Genomic DNA, 15441 nt, shown 5'->3' with positions numbered 1-15441 from the left:
TGTGTGTATATATATATATACACACACACACACTACATATTCTTTATTTACTCATTAGTTGATAGACACTTCAACTATAATTTGGCTATCATTTATAATGTTGCTATAAACTTTGTATGTATTGAATTAGGGTTTTTGTATTCTTTGGATAAATACCTAGTAGTGCAATTGCTGGATCACAGAGTAGTTCTAACTACTGAGGAACCTCCATACTGCTTTTCACAGTGGATCTACCAGTTTGCAGTCCCACCAACAGTGCAAGAGGGTTCCCTTCACTATTTTCCTTTTGAATCAATGGTGACAAAAATAAAAGAGGAGAATATTTAAAAACAAACACACAGAATTATGTCTTTTCTCTATAACCTAATACGAAGATCTATTCCTAGGAGCAGCCAATAATACTGGAAGATATTTTTTTCCAGGTCTGATACAAGACATAAATCTACAAATTCAGGAAGCACAACAAATCCTCAACAGAATAAGTTAAAAATGAAGCACCATACATGATAATGTTATGAAACTACAGAACTATAGAATAAAATAAGAGAACAAAGGAAATGAGGGGAATAACTCAAGCAGAACTCCAGAAGCAGTTAAATTAACATTAAAGAATAAGAGTAAAAAAACAAAAACAAAAACATAATCAGTAATAGTATACCAAAGGCAGAGAGGGAGGTGGTAATAATTCACCCAGAGTGGCAAAACACCATCTTATCAAAAATTTTAAAACAGTAATAATAAAGCCGAATAAAAATCAGTTTGCTTTTTAGGGAGAGTGGGAAATACAAGCTTCCAGTTATGGAATGAGTAAGTCACAGGGATAAAAGCATATGGAATATAGTCAATACTACTGTAATAGCCTTGTATAGTGATAGATGGTAGTACATTGTAGTAGCACAGCGTAATGTATAGAGAAGTTGAATTGCTATGTTGTGTACCCATAACTAATGTAACATTGTGTGTGAACTATGCATTAACAACAAAAAAATAAGCTTGCTTTTTAAGAACTGCAATGTCAGGGGTGCCTGGGTAGCTCAGTCAAAAGTGGCCAACTCCTGGTTTTTGCTCAGGTCATGATTTCAGCATCCTGGGATGGAACCCCATATCGGGCTATGTGCTCAGCAGGGAGTCTGCTTGAGGATTCTCTGTCTCCCTCTGCCCCTCCCCCGATGTGTGCATGAGCACACACACTCTTTCTCAAAATAAAACAATCTTTTAAAAAAAGATGAATTACAATGTCAGTGATACTTTTGCTGGTGCAACAGAACACTTGGAATGCCGCTGGTTCAGATAAAAAAGTCTTTATTAAAGAAACTCTAAGACTGTATTTTTTTTTCCTTAAGATTTTATTTATTTATTTGATAGAGATCACAAGTAGGCAGAGAGTCAGGCAGAAGGTGGGGGGGAAGCAGGCCCCCACTGAGCAGGGAGCCTGATGCAGGGCTCAATTCCAAGACCCTGGGATCATGACCTGAGCTGAAGGCAGAGGCTTTAACCCACTGAGCTACCCAGGTGTCCCTAAGACTGTATTTTAGAAAAAAAATGATAAAAGAAAAAATATCTGAGATACAAGAAGAAAATAGGAACAAAGAAATGTATAAGCATAGATAAACCTAAGTAAACACTGACTGCCTTAAATAATAATACCCAGTTGCAGTTAAAAAATTCTTTCAAAAATTAAAGACAGAACTACCACATAATGCAGCAATTCCACTCCTGAGTACTTATCTGAAGAAAATGAAAACACTTACTCAAAAAAAGGTATATGTACCCCCATGTTTATTGCATCGTTATTTACAATAATCAAGATATAGAAACAATCTTAAGTGCCCAATGATGGTAAAAATGGAGAAAGAAAATGGTGTGTAAACACACACATGACAGAATATTATTCAGTCATAAAGATGAATGACAATTTGCCAAATACCATACCATCTGATATGTGGGATCTAAAAACAAAACAAAAACAAAAACAAAACACACACACACATACACATACACACACACACACACACACACCCCAAGCTTATAGATACAAAGAACAAGACTAGTGGTTGCTACTGGCAGGTGGGCCAAGTGGGTGTAGAGGGTCAAAAGGTATAAACGTCCAGTTATAAAATCAGTAAGTCATGGGGATATAATGTACATCATGATGACATAGTTAATAAACTGTATTGTGCATTTGAAAGTTGTTAAAAAAGGAGATCTTAAAAGTTCTCATCATTGGGGCACCTGTGTGGCTAAGTGGGTTAAGCCTCTGCATTCGACTCAGGTCATGATCTCAGGGTCCTGGAATCGAGCCCTGCATCTGGCTCTCTGCTTAGCAGGGAGCCTGCTTCCCCCTCTCTCTCTCTGTCTGTCTCTCGGCCAACTTGTGATCTTTCTCTCTGTCAAAGAAATAAAATCTTCAAAAAAAAAAATAAATAAATAAAAAAATAAAGTAGAGAAAAAAAGTTCTCATCATAAAAAAACATTTTGTAACTATGTATGGCAATGGATGTTAATTAGATTTACTGTAATGATCACAATATATTTTATAATATATTTCACAATATATACAAATATTAGATCATTATGCTGTATACCTGAAACTGATATGCTGTATGTCAATTATACTTCAATTAAAAAAAGAAAGTAAGTTAAACAAACAAAAAAAATCTGAGGGGTATTAAAAGCAAGTATGTTCAAATTTGACTGATAAGGATTTCCGATGGCCTTGTGAAGAAAAGAATATTTGGTAACATGATTTCCTGTGTAGACAAAGGTGTGACTGTGGTTTTGTGATTTTACTGTAAACCTTCATTTGGAAAATTCAATACAGAACCACTGAGATAATATTTGGTAATCTTTTCTAGTTCTCAGGGAGAAAAACCCACCAAAGAATGAAACATCCATAACTCAAGAGAGAGACAGAGAAAGAGAAGGAGCTGTGACTGGGGTTCAATTATTCTAGAGGTTGTGATTAATTTTAGATTTTTAGTTAAGTATAAATATTAAATATAGTAACACTAAAAAAAGAGAACAGACCCTAACTTTTAAGTCAATAGATGGAAATAAAAATAAATTACAAATTCATGTTACCTAAGTTCAACTTGGCCCTTATTATGGCCTGACAATCCTTTCCTTCATCTGCTGATTCTCACTTCTTATAGTCACAATTTCCAAACTTTTTAACAAGAGCTCCTCCTACAATGCCTCCATGCTATAAAATAACATTCCCTACCAGCTAAGAAATTCGAAGTTATCTGTACATCCTTAATTGCCCTAGGTTAATAATATCTGCTTTGCTCTAAAAATGGCACCTCTTACCTCTCTATATGGACAGGCTAGCTTCATTTGATACTTACAAATGTGCTCAGTTCTGTTTCACCCTAAAATGTTCTCCCTTCAATTCTGCTACCTCTTTTTAAATTAAGCCCTTTTTTCTTAGTCATAAAGGGTGGAAAATTTAGCTTCTGTTTTCTTCCTACATTCCTGTATTTTTTCTTTTCCAACATAACACTGCAAACTGGCTCAGGATAGGTATGATCAGAGGAGGTGCCATAAAGCAAAGATTGGGTATAATTAATTTTCTTTATATATCATCATGAGTAAGTATACATGGAATAAATATTAAAAGTCTTTTTTTATATACCTACTATTGCTTTCTTACATTTATGAGGGTTGGAAAATTGTGACAACTTATTCTATATTCAAGCCTGAGAGCCTCTTACCCTTTTTCAGTTTCCGGACAGCCAACATACAATGACTAGGAGAGAGATCCCATATTCTTAAGGTTTTATCATCACTTACAGTAGCACAGATGGGCAGATAAGGATGTGTAGCCAAACCCCACACCTCTCCTTCCATGTGTCCCTACAAAGAGAACACAGTTAAGATCAATTTAATCTAAATATATGTGTATTTAGAAGAAAACTACAGACAACAACTGATAATATATAATGATAGGATAATAAACTACAGTAATCTAATAAAACTTTTCTCTTTATCTTTGGACTATACCTTAAAATGCTTTTGTTGAAACAATTACAATTAATTCACAATTACACAATTACAATATAATCAATATAATCAAGTTAGTGTCAAAATTAGTTTAAAAATCCTGAAATTTCACTGAGTGGAGAGAATAGGAATTGGCTGCCTTGGAATGTTAAAAATCGCCATACAGGAGGAACTCTGTGCATTCAAGAGTAAGGAATGCTGTAGACCTACTCCCCAGTCAAACTGATGAAACTAAAAAAAAAAAATTAAGGTCTCTGGAAATGGTTCCAAGGAGTTATGTATGACAAAAGAAACATTTATTCAAAAAATCTGCTAAAATCTGGTAAGAACAATGGTAAGACCAATATTTTAACTGAAACCCACTCCTTTCCTGCCTCTTTCCAACTCACCGACTTGAAAAGTCCACACCAGCCTGACATAACCAAGAGCACAGAGTAAGGGCACTCTCTTTCCCTACCCCCTAAACTATTGGGCTATCTTCTCAGAAGGAGCAGATGACTGGCATTTCATCTTGCCCCCAGCTACCTGCTAGAGGTTAAATCCTCGATGAACCCCCTTATTCTGAGATGGAGGCTCTACACTGGGAGTCATGCCATTAAGAATACAGGGGCTTTAATACAATCCAAGAAGACCTAAGACTACTACTCCCCACTATTCCCACCCTAAACTGAGCACTCAGCTTCTAAAGCAAGGGACACTCAAAAAGGAGCATTCCATTGCTCTCACCCTCAACTCCAGAGCCTTGGATCAGAGATTGTGCCTGGAGGAAGAAGCCAAGCAGAAAAACAGCTCCTAATCTCTTCTCAAATGAAATGACTACATTATTACATAGTGTAGGAAAGTTTAAGCCTAAAGATGTTTTTGAAAACAATGAAGGTTATGATGAAAGGTACTTGGAGGTAACTGGTACTTATTATTTATATAAGCTAAATAGAAGGCCAGTGAGTTTTTCCAACAGAACCAGGTTAATCTCAGGGGAGAATGCTTCAAGTCAAAATAAATCTCAAACACTAATCTAGGGCATGGATGTCCATTTTAGGGAGCCTGAATTTGATCAGTTTGATCTGTTGGGCAATTTATGCTCTGGGGCAAATTTTGAGAACAGCAGAGCAATCAGCCAGGATTGTAATGGACTTAGTGGCTGAGTATGGCCAGGGAAAAACTATCAAAGAGGAGAGAACACTTCCCGAATCATTTTATGGAGCCAAGGAGTCTGATAGCAAAATCAGACAGACATCACAAAGAAACTATAGACTAATTATCCCTTATATACAGTATGTGGATGCTAAAATCCTCAAAAATAGCAAACGGATTCCAACACATACAAAAACAATCATACACCACAACCAACTGGGGTTTATCCCAGGAATGCAAGGTTGGTTTAAAAGCTGAAAACCAATTAATGTAATATCTTTATCAATAGAATAAAACAAAAACCATATGATCATCTCTCAATAGACAAAGAAAAAGCATTTGACAAAGGACATACTGTTTCCTGATACAGACTAGCATCAAACTAGGAACAGAAGAGTAATTCTTCAATCTGATAAAGAACATCTATGAAAAATCCAGTTAGCATTATGATAAGGAATTGTGACTTCAAGCCTCATCTTGGGTGTAGAGATTACTTAAACATAATGGTAAAATATTGGATGCTCCCTCCCTAAAATTAGAAACAAGACAAGGATGTTCTCATTACTTCCAGTCTACATTGTACTGAAGATTCCAGCCAGGATAATTAGGCAAGAAAAAGAAGTAACAGGCATTCGGATTGGAAAGGGAATAGTAAAATGATATTTACAGCTCTTATGATCTTATGTTGAGAAAATCTGAAAAATCTACTAAAAAATTATTAGAATAAATGAGGTATGTTATTTAAAAAAAACAAAACTGTGAGATCTCTATATTGTGAACTATAAAACTATTGAAAAAAGTTAAAGATCTAAAAAAAAAGAGATCCCATGTTCACTGATATAATTTAATATTAAGAGATGCCACTCTCCAAACTGATCCACAGAATTCTACTACAAAGACTACTGTACATGTTTTTTCTTAATACATCTGAATGTACTTCTGCTGTGTGCATACATCTACATACTTTTTTCATTCCAGTGTAGATAATCATACAGTGTCAGTTTCAGGTATACAATAGAGTGATTCAACAATTCCATATAGTACTAAGTGCTCAGCAAGATAAGTGTATTCTTTTCTTTTTTTTCCAAAGATTTTATTTATTTATTTGTCAGAGAGAGAGAAAGAGAGAGAAAGCACACAAGAGCAGCAGAGAGGCAGGCGGAGGTGAAGAGAGAGGCAGGCTTCCTGCTAAGCAAAAAGCCTGATGTGGGGCTGGATCCCAGGACCCTGGGATCATGACCTGAGCCGAAGGCAGCGGCTTAACCCACTGAGCTACCCAGGCGTTCTGATAAGTGTATTCTTTTTTTTTTTTTAAAGATTTTATTTTATTTATTTGACAGAGAGAGATCACAGGTAGGTAGAGAGGCTGGCAGAGAGAGAGAGAGAGAGAGAGAGAGAGAGAGAGAGAGAAGCAGGCTCCCTGCCGAGCAGAGAGCCCCCGATGCGGGACTCGATCCCAGGACCCCGAGATCATGACCTGAGCCGAAGACAGCGGCTTAACCCACTGAGCCACCCAGGCTTTCTGATAAGTGTATTCTTAATCCTCTTCATCTATACCACCCATCTTCCAACCATATCCCCTCTGGTAGCCATCAGTTTGTTCTCTATAGTTAAGGTCTGGTTTTTGGTCTCTCCCCCGGACTTTGTTCATTTGTTTTGTTTTTTAAATGCCACACGTGAATGAAATCAGATGGTATTTGTCTTTCTTTGATTGGTTTATTTTGCTTAGCATTATACTCTCTAGCTCTATCCATGTTGTCATCTAGCAAATGGCAAGATTTTTTTTTTTTTTAATTTTATTTATTTGACAGAGAGAGACAGAGCAAGAGAAGGAACACAAGCAGCGGGAGTGGGAGAAGAAGAAGCAGGGTTTCTGCTAAGCAGGGAGCCTGATGCAGAGCTCCATCCCAGGACCCTGGGATCATGACCTGAGCCAAAGGCAGAGGTTAAACTACTGAGCCCCCTAGGTGTGCCTAGATTTCATTCTTTTTTATGGCTGAATAATAATCCACCGTCTGCAGGCGTGTGTGTATATGTATCTATATACATCTTTTTTATACATTCATCTATTGATGGATACTTTGGTTGCTTCCACAATTTGGATACTGCAAATAATGCTGCAATAAACATAGGGTGCATGTACCTCTTCAAATTAGTGTTTTTGCATTCTTAAGTTAAATACCCTGTAGTGTGATTACTGAATCACGGGGTAGTTCTAGTTTTAATTTTTTGAGGAACCTCCATGCTGCTTTCCAGAGTGGCTGTCCCAGCTTGTATTCCCGCCAATAGTGCACAAGTGTTCCTTTTATTCCACATCCTTGCCAATGCTTGTTTCTTGAGTTTTTTATTTTAGCCATTCTGACAGGTGGGATGTGACATCTATCTCATTGTGGTTTTGATTTGTATTTCCCTGTATGTCTCTACACTTTTTTTTTTTTTTTTAAGATTTTATTTATTTATTTGACAGAGAGAAATCACAAGTAGATGGAGAGGCAGGCAGAGAGAGAGAGGGGGAAGCAGGCTCCCTGCTGAGCAGAGAGCCCGATGCGGGCCTCGATCCCAGGACCCTGAGATCATGACCTGAGCCGAAGGCAGCGGCTTAACCCACTGAGCCACCCAGGCGCCCTCTACACTTTTTTAAAATTTTATTTATTTTTATTTTTTTAAAGATTTTATTTATTCATTTGACAGAGAGAGAGGTCACAAGTAGGCAGAGAGGCAGGCAGAGAGAGCGGGAAGCAGGCTCCCCGCTGAGCAGAGAGCCCGATGCAGGGTTTGATCCCAGGAGCCTGAGATCATGACCTGAGCTGAAGGCAGAGGCTTTAACCCACTGAGCCACCCATGTGCCCCTAACCTTTTAATTATTATAGTTTTATATTATCTCATTTCTAGCATGAAGTTTCTCAACAATTTCTGTACTATTTTGGTTTTTTTTTTTCTAGATGATTTTTAAAAAGTCTTCCCAAAATTTCTGAACAATTTCATTTGGATTTGGTTTATGATCATATGGAATTTATAAGTTATTTAGATCTTTTAGATCTTTAGTAAAACTTTATAGTTTCCTTAACACTGATCTTACATATTTTTCCTGGTTATTGTATAGTTTTCTTTTTCATTTCTTCAAAAATTTTTGGTTTTTTGTACCATATTTTCTACCAATTTTGTACCATATTTTCTAACTGATTATTGCTGATTTGAAGTAATGCTATTGATTTTTACATGTTGATTCTGAATCTCACTTTACAGGACTCCCCAATTTGTTCTCATGATTTTTCAGTTTATTCTCTGGAATACCCAAGATATAGGGTTATAATATCTGCAAATACTGACAGTCTTATCCATTTGTTTCCAGTGCTTACACTTCATAATGTTTTTCTGAATTGGCTAAGACATCACACACAATTTTGGACAATAATGGTCAGAATGGTATCCTTGTCTTGTTTCTGATATTTAGGAGAGAAACAACAGATATTTAAAATCTTACACACTATAATAAACATAAAAAATAATAGGATGTCATTTATCACTTCAAACCTTTTCTTACAATTATAAAATTGCCTGTGTTTTTGAAAAGTTCTGTCCACAGATTCATCTGTAAAAGTATACTTGTACTGATATTTTCTAAGAGATCATAAACATGTTAAACACCATGACTCCATCATCTTTTTATTTCAAAGGAATATTATGTGACTGAAATTCAAGAGTAAGACACGAAATTTGGACAATAAATATACAATGTTTTGTTATTTGCTTACAAATTCCCCTTGGCACATTACATTAGGATTTTAAATTAACATTCAAGTATGTGCAGTGTTCTCGTCTATGTGTGCTCCGTGTTGTTTTAACAGAAGTGAGGTGGGAGGAAAGTGGGGTTGGAGAAGAAATAAGTCTGTAATAAGAAAGAACATAATTCTTTTTCAGAATAAAAGGTAAGCTCAAAATTGGTGTTACTATATAGAGTTGCAGGACTACTTTTCAGTAGGGTAGATCCTACCTCATTTGCTGTGTTCTATACTATTGATTTGTCTTCCTACTTTCAGAAAAACAATACATATAGGAAATGTACAACTAAAAACTTAATACAGCATTCCTGATAAAAATGTTAAGGATCATCTGATCCTGCTCCTTCATTTTATATTTCTACCATACAAAAGTTTACATTGCTAGATTTTTATTATTAACATTTTCACTGACAAATGTTTTCAGCAATAAAATTTTTAGCATATGTTCATTTATTCTTTAAATTAGAAACTTAATGAAAATAAAGACTTTCAAATAAAAACAACAGCCTGACATTCAACAAATATACTTCAAAGAAATAAAAATAAATATGAAATAAAGTGACTTGGTTTAATTAATTACAACTGTTTTTTCTTTTCATTGTTTTCTTCTTTTACAATAAGAAATTACTTAAAATAATGGCAGTTACTCCACATGATAACATGAGTATTTATTTACTGGTATCTACTCAGCTATAATTAAATTAAAAATATTTTGGTATGTATTATCAAATATTTCCCTAATTAATTTAACATTATTTTCCACTACTATTTATTTTGGCTCTTAGGTATTAAATCAATTGCATACAAAGGAAAAAACGTATATTATCTTTGCAAATTACCTGGACCAGAAGTGTTATTGGGCCACTTTTATCCACTTCTAGTATTTCACCATTCTTTGTGCCAACTAAAATATGACCATGTCCTAATGATATGGCACGTATAGATGGGTTATCTTCCAAGAGAAGACCTGAAATGTTAAATGAAGATATTCTTCTAGGTATAAAGTTACTAGAACACAAAGATGTATATATTGCCAATGATGCTCTTTTGACAATTAAAATCACATTACCAGGTTGCTTTCCCCTGTATTTTAAATATTCTAATAAATGCACTGCAGTTTCCCAAACCACTCAATTTGCTAATCTCTACATACTACAATTCCCTATTATCCCAGATCTTTTACTACTGTTCTGTTGACTGTTTCTTTTCCTCTTATATTTATGTATTTGCCCCTCCCCATTCACCTCCTTACCTTCTTTGAGCACCTACAATATTCTGGTTAGTAATTTTAATTCAACTTAAGGTTGATTCATTTATGTAGACTGTGTCCTAGGAAGGCTTCAGAGAGGTAACTGGTAAACATAGCCAGCTCCTGCTCTTACAGAGCATACAATGAAGAAAATAGACCCTCTGTGAGGAGTGTATTGAAACAGGGCAATTGTAAGGGAATTTTCCCTTTCTTGAGGGGTCGAAGGGAGATGGAAGTGGAAGAAATCATCTTATTGAGATCTGAAAATGAGTCTGTGGTCATGTAATTGGAAGAGGCAAGAGGGAGGAGAAAGGGCAAATTTTAGGCCAAGTAATAGCATACAGAAAGGCCTGGAGGTTACAGAGAATGTGATGTAGTACCTTAACACATTGATGAGAGGGTAAAAGGAAGGGCATGCAAAGAGAGACAGGAAAGGTCAACAAAACACAAATGTGAAACAAAATGCCAAGCTTAAAAACAAATTCTTGACTGGTGGTAAGTGTGATGCTCATGTGTCAATTTTCTCTGAAACATTAAAAATGATCAAAATTACCATGAATAATCTTGTGCTTTGTTAATATTTTGCCATCTTTATCAAAGAAAATAGATTTTTGAAAGGACAGCAAGAATCGGGCTCTAGTTAAATGGCTTCTCCCATCAAATTCTGATGTCTATCTAGTAAAGAAGGAAAAATGTATTCCATGTGCTCCACCTCAGGGACCACACATGTTAATGAGTAATTAATAGCTTATCCTACAAAAGGAATTAAATTTAAAATCATCTTTATTTTATTTATTATTTTTTTGAAGATTTTATTTATTTGACAGAGAGAGAAGAAGAGAGCATAAGCAGGCAGAGCAGCAGGCAGAGGAAGGAGGAGGAGCCGACTTCCCACTGAGCTGAGAGCCCGATGTGGGTCATGATCCCAGTACTCTGGGATCATGACCTGCTGAAGGAAGATGCTTAACCGACTGAGCCACCCAGGCACCCCTCAAATCACCTTTAGATCCTGGTGCCAAAGCAGCTCTTTTGATAGCATAGGTCTTGAGACATCTTTCAAAGGAGTCATCCCAAAGAGCTACTACACCATCTTTTCCTCCAGTTACAAATCCCTTTGAAAGTAAAATCTTCAAGTTAATAAAGATCTAAATATTTCTAAAAATAAGAATCTTCCTTATGTTGAAAAATTCTAGAGGAAAGAACATTAACAGCTAAAAGTTACAGCTTGTGAGCAAATTAGCATAAAAATCAATTGTGTTTTTTATATATTAGCAAGGAATCTGCAAAAATATTTACAGGGACACTGAACAATCTACTTTTAGGACAGAACTTTAAGAACAAGGTTTGTAATCTGTAACCATAAGGTAGTTCTAACATTTTCAACAAGATACATATTTTCTCTTGGAGGCTTTACAATCCCATCCTTCATATAAACAGAGGATCACAGGATATGGTGATAATTGCTGACTCATAGAAAGAATTAATAAATATTAAGTTAAACTTTTTTTTTTTTTTCCTATGGCAGACCCATTTCAGTGTGTTCAGGAGTTTGAAAAAGGAATAAAAGAAGGTAGGAAGACTCTGGTTCACAGATTATTAATGAGTGGCTCTGCTTAGCAGAAAGACAATATTCCTTTACTTGTGAAAATGCTCTACAATCCATGATCAAATTACATTTAACTTAAAAATATCTATAGAATACTTACTTTTTCCAATGCATGCATACTAAACACTGGCCCATCATGTGCTTTAACTGTTTTCACAAGAAAGACATCTCTCCAGATACACACGTCTCCTGTGGATGTTCCAGAAAAAGCCATCTCTTCTGTCCATCCATACACTGCACACATCATTGTGTCATTTTTCCCCAGTGTGCCTACATAGCCTTTTCTTCCAATCAGTCCTCCTCCTGGTTCATGAAAAATATCACAGAAGTACCATTTTTAAAATGTATAAAATTCTAAAGTAATAAAATTTCTTTCCTACTGTAATTGTTTAAATGTGTAATAGTATGGAGACTTTAAAAGAAAAATAAATTTCTCTCAATCAGCGACTTGCCTGGCTAAGACAGCCATACCATGGCAGCTTTTAGGCCACAGCTCTTTGGATAAAAACATGTATACTAAGTCAGCTCTGATCAATTCTCAGCACTTCTGATTGTTCTTCAAAATTTTTATTATGACATACTTAAGAAAGCAGAAAGATATAAAAAATAATATAAGAACGCACACAAAATTACTAAAACCAAAGCATGATGCCAATCCCATTTCCCTTCTTGACCCTCTACTATTGTGAATGGGCTACTGACTACCTTCATGCATTCTTTAATACATTTTACTACTTATTTGTAAATTTTTAGGCAATAGGTCATATTTTTCATGTTTTAAGATTTTCTATAAATACCATTTTATGTACAGTTGACCCTGAACACCACTGGTTTGAACTGCACACAAGTCCACTTTTACACATTATTCAATAGACACAGTACTCTAAATGTATTTTCTCTTCCTTGTGATTTTCTATTTAATATTTTCTTTGCTATATTTTACCTTATTGTAAGATTACACTATATAATACATATAGCTTACAAAATGTGTGTTAACTGACTATGTCCTTGGAAAGGCTGCGGGTCAACAGCAGGCTATTAGAAGTATTTGGGGAGTCAAAAGTTATATGCATATTTTTGGGGCCCCCAGGTGGCTCAGTGGATTAATCTGCCTTCAGCTCAGGTCATGATCCCAGGGTACTAGGATGGAGCTCAGTGTCAGGCTCCCTGCTCAGCAGGGAGTCAGCTTCTCCCTCTACCTTTGCCCCTTCCCCTGCTTGTGCATGCTCTCTCACTCTCTCTCAAATAAATAAAAATATTTTTTAAAATGTTATATGTGGATTTTTTACTATGCCGGGGGTCAGCATCCAAATTCCCTGTGTCATTCAAGGGTCAACTGTATTCCTTTGTAACTTGCTTTTATCACTAATAATCCACTATAGAATTTTATATATGTTGATTTGTACCTCTAGAATATGCATTTTCATAACTATATAAACATTCAATTATATGAACCTAACAGTCCGTTCATTTTCCTATTAATGGGCACTTAAGTTGCTTCCAAGCATTTGCTACTGAAAACAATGCTGATTTAAATATTCCTATAAAGGTCTCTTCTATACAAATGCAAGAGATTCTCTAAGAGTGCCTAGGAATGACCACAGGGTATGTGCAAAAAGGAAAGCATATAGATGAGAGGTATCATCTGTTGCCAAACTGTTCTAGAAAGTTGATACATCAACTTACACTTCCATTAATAGTGAAAGGAGATCTTGTTTCCCACCTTTCAGGAACATTTGGTATTGTCAGACTGGGGGATATGAAATACCAACTGAATTTTTTTTTAAAGATTTTATTTATTTGACACAAAGAGAGATAGTGAGAGAGGCAGCACAAGCAGGGGGAGTAGGAGAGGGAGAAGCAGGCTTCTCACCAAGCAGGGATCCCAATGTAGGGCTCGACCCCAGGATCATGACCCAAGCCGAAGGCAGACACTTAACAACTGAGCCACCCAGGTGTCCCCCAACTGAATTTTATTGTTGTTTTAATGTGCCTTTCTTTGATTATTAATGAGCTTTGTCATATTTTCTTATTTTTATTGGCCATTCATTACCTATTGATATCTTTTGCCCATTTTTCCCAATTGAATTTATTCATATATATATATATATATATATATATATATATATGCGCCAGGCACTATTCGAGGCACTGGGGTAGAGCTACAAACAAAACAGACAATAAAATTCCCTGCTCTGTTCCCTGTTCGAGGCAGCGGGATCAGCAAGGGCCCCCAATACAGTAATGTGAAAGAAACTTCAAAGAACAGTTTCGGAGGCCAGCATGGTATAGCAAAGAAAATAAGGGTGGAAGTAATGGGAGATGAAGCCACAGAGGTCAAAGGCAGTTACAGGCCATCTTAAGAATTTAACTTTTACTCTGCATGTGATGGGAAGTGGTTAGTGGAATAAAATCTGGCATATCATATATTAATATGTTCATTCTGATTTCAGGTTTGAGAGTAAATCAGAGAATGGCAAGGAAGAAAAGAGTTAGATGGCTATTTCAGTCATTGGGGCAAATGATAACGGTGGCACAGAGCAGAGTGGTAACATGGAAGATGATGAAAAGTGGTCATATTCCACATGTATGGAGAAGACGGACTTTTTTTTTTTTAAGATTTTATTTATTTACTTTAGAAAGCAATAGAGCATGAACAGGGGAAATGGCATAGAGAGGGAGGGAAAATGTTAAGCAGACCCTGAGTACAAAGCCTGACATGAGGCTTGATCTCATGACCCAGAGATCATGACCCAAGCTGAAATCAAGAGTCAGATGCTTAACTGACTGAGCCACCCAGACACCCCTGTCTTTTCTTAATGTAGCAGCCAGAGTAGTTCATGAACTTGTTAGGGTAACTAAGTAGAGTGGTAAGGGGGGAAAAAAACCCTAACAGGTTTAGATTTCTCTCAAAAGAAGGAGATAACACATTGTAAAATGAACATGTAAACAGTCTAAAGGTATTATAGTAGGTATATAAGAAACTGATTAGCAGCTTGAGGGTAGAACTGAAGGGGGGGTTTTCATCTGGTTTTATTTAAGATGGAGAAATAACCCCATACCTGTATGCAGAGTGAAATAAAGAGGGAAAAGCGATGATGTAGGTAGGGGAGGAAGGGAAGAACTGGACTGATGCTCTTGAGTAGATGAGAAGAGAAAGGATCTAGTACACAAGTGAAGGGACTGGCTTTGACTAGAGCATAGTCTATCTGGAGCAGGAGAGACAACCTACAAGCTGTGGGCCAAGTCCTGCCACCGTTTTTGTACAGAGCATACAGGTTAGCACTGTGAGCTACAGAAGCCATGCCTGTTTCCTTTTCCACTCCTAGAGCCTGCCTTCCTGATAAATGGCTGCCAACTAGCAGCTGCCCAGGGTCTAAGCTGGTTGCGATCTGCAAGTTGAAGACGTTGCAAATGGCAACTGCTAAGTACCTAGCAGTGGAATTATTTAGGAGTTGCCTTAACTTTGGCTAGCTGCCCAAAGTGAGAAGGGAGAACAACACAGTAGGACCTGTGTGTCACTGGGGCATGACTATGGTTCCTCCAGCCCAATCCGCAAGTCCCTTTCACTGCAACAAGTTGATCTTGTATACAATGTCTCCAGTTCATGGCAACTGGGTAGAAAGCAGGGTAGGAGTTTTCTCTCTTGTTCCATAAGTATTTACATA

At 36.4% G+C, this 15441-nt stretch overlaps 1 protein-coding gene across 7 annotated transcripts in view; it reads right to left on the bottom strand.

The window, feature by feature from the left end:
* The window catches only part of EML5 (EMAP like 5), a 174334-nt gene that overhangs the window by 68249 nt on the left and 90644 nt on the right, over positions 1 to 15441 (bottom strand). For all 7 annotated transcript variants that reach the window (XM_032344726.1, XM_032344727.1, XM_032344728.1 and 4 more), the window contains 4 exons: positions 11874 to 12076; positions 11168 to 11279; positions 9758 to 9885; positions 3714 to 3855 (listed from right to left, as the gene is read on the bottom strand). In XM_032344726.1, the coding sequence (XP_032200617.1) occupies positions 3714 to 3855; positions 9758 to 9885; positions 11168 to 11279; positions 11874 to 12076 (585 nt within the window). The remainder of the gene's footprint in view (positions 1 to 3713; positions 3856 to 9757; positions 9886 to 11167; positions 11280 to 11873; positions 12077 to 15441) is intronic.

The sequence above is a fragment of the Mustela erminea genome, chromosome 5 (genome assembly GCF_009829155.1).
Source record: "Mustela erminea isolate mMusErm1 chromosome 5, mMusErm1.Pri, whole genome shotgun sequence".
In the NCBI taxonomy this organism is placed as follows: Eukaryota; Metazoa; Chordata; class Mammalia; order Carnivora; family Mustelidae; genus Mustela; species Mustela erminea.
The sequence above is the reverse complement of the archived record's forward strand: the minus strand, read 5'-3'. Positions and strand labels throughout refer to the sequence as shown.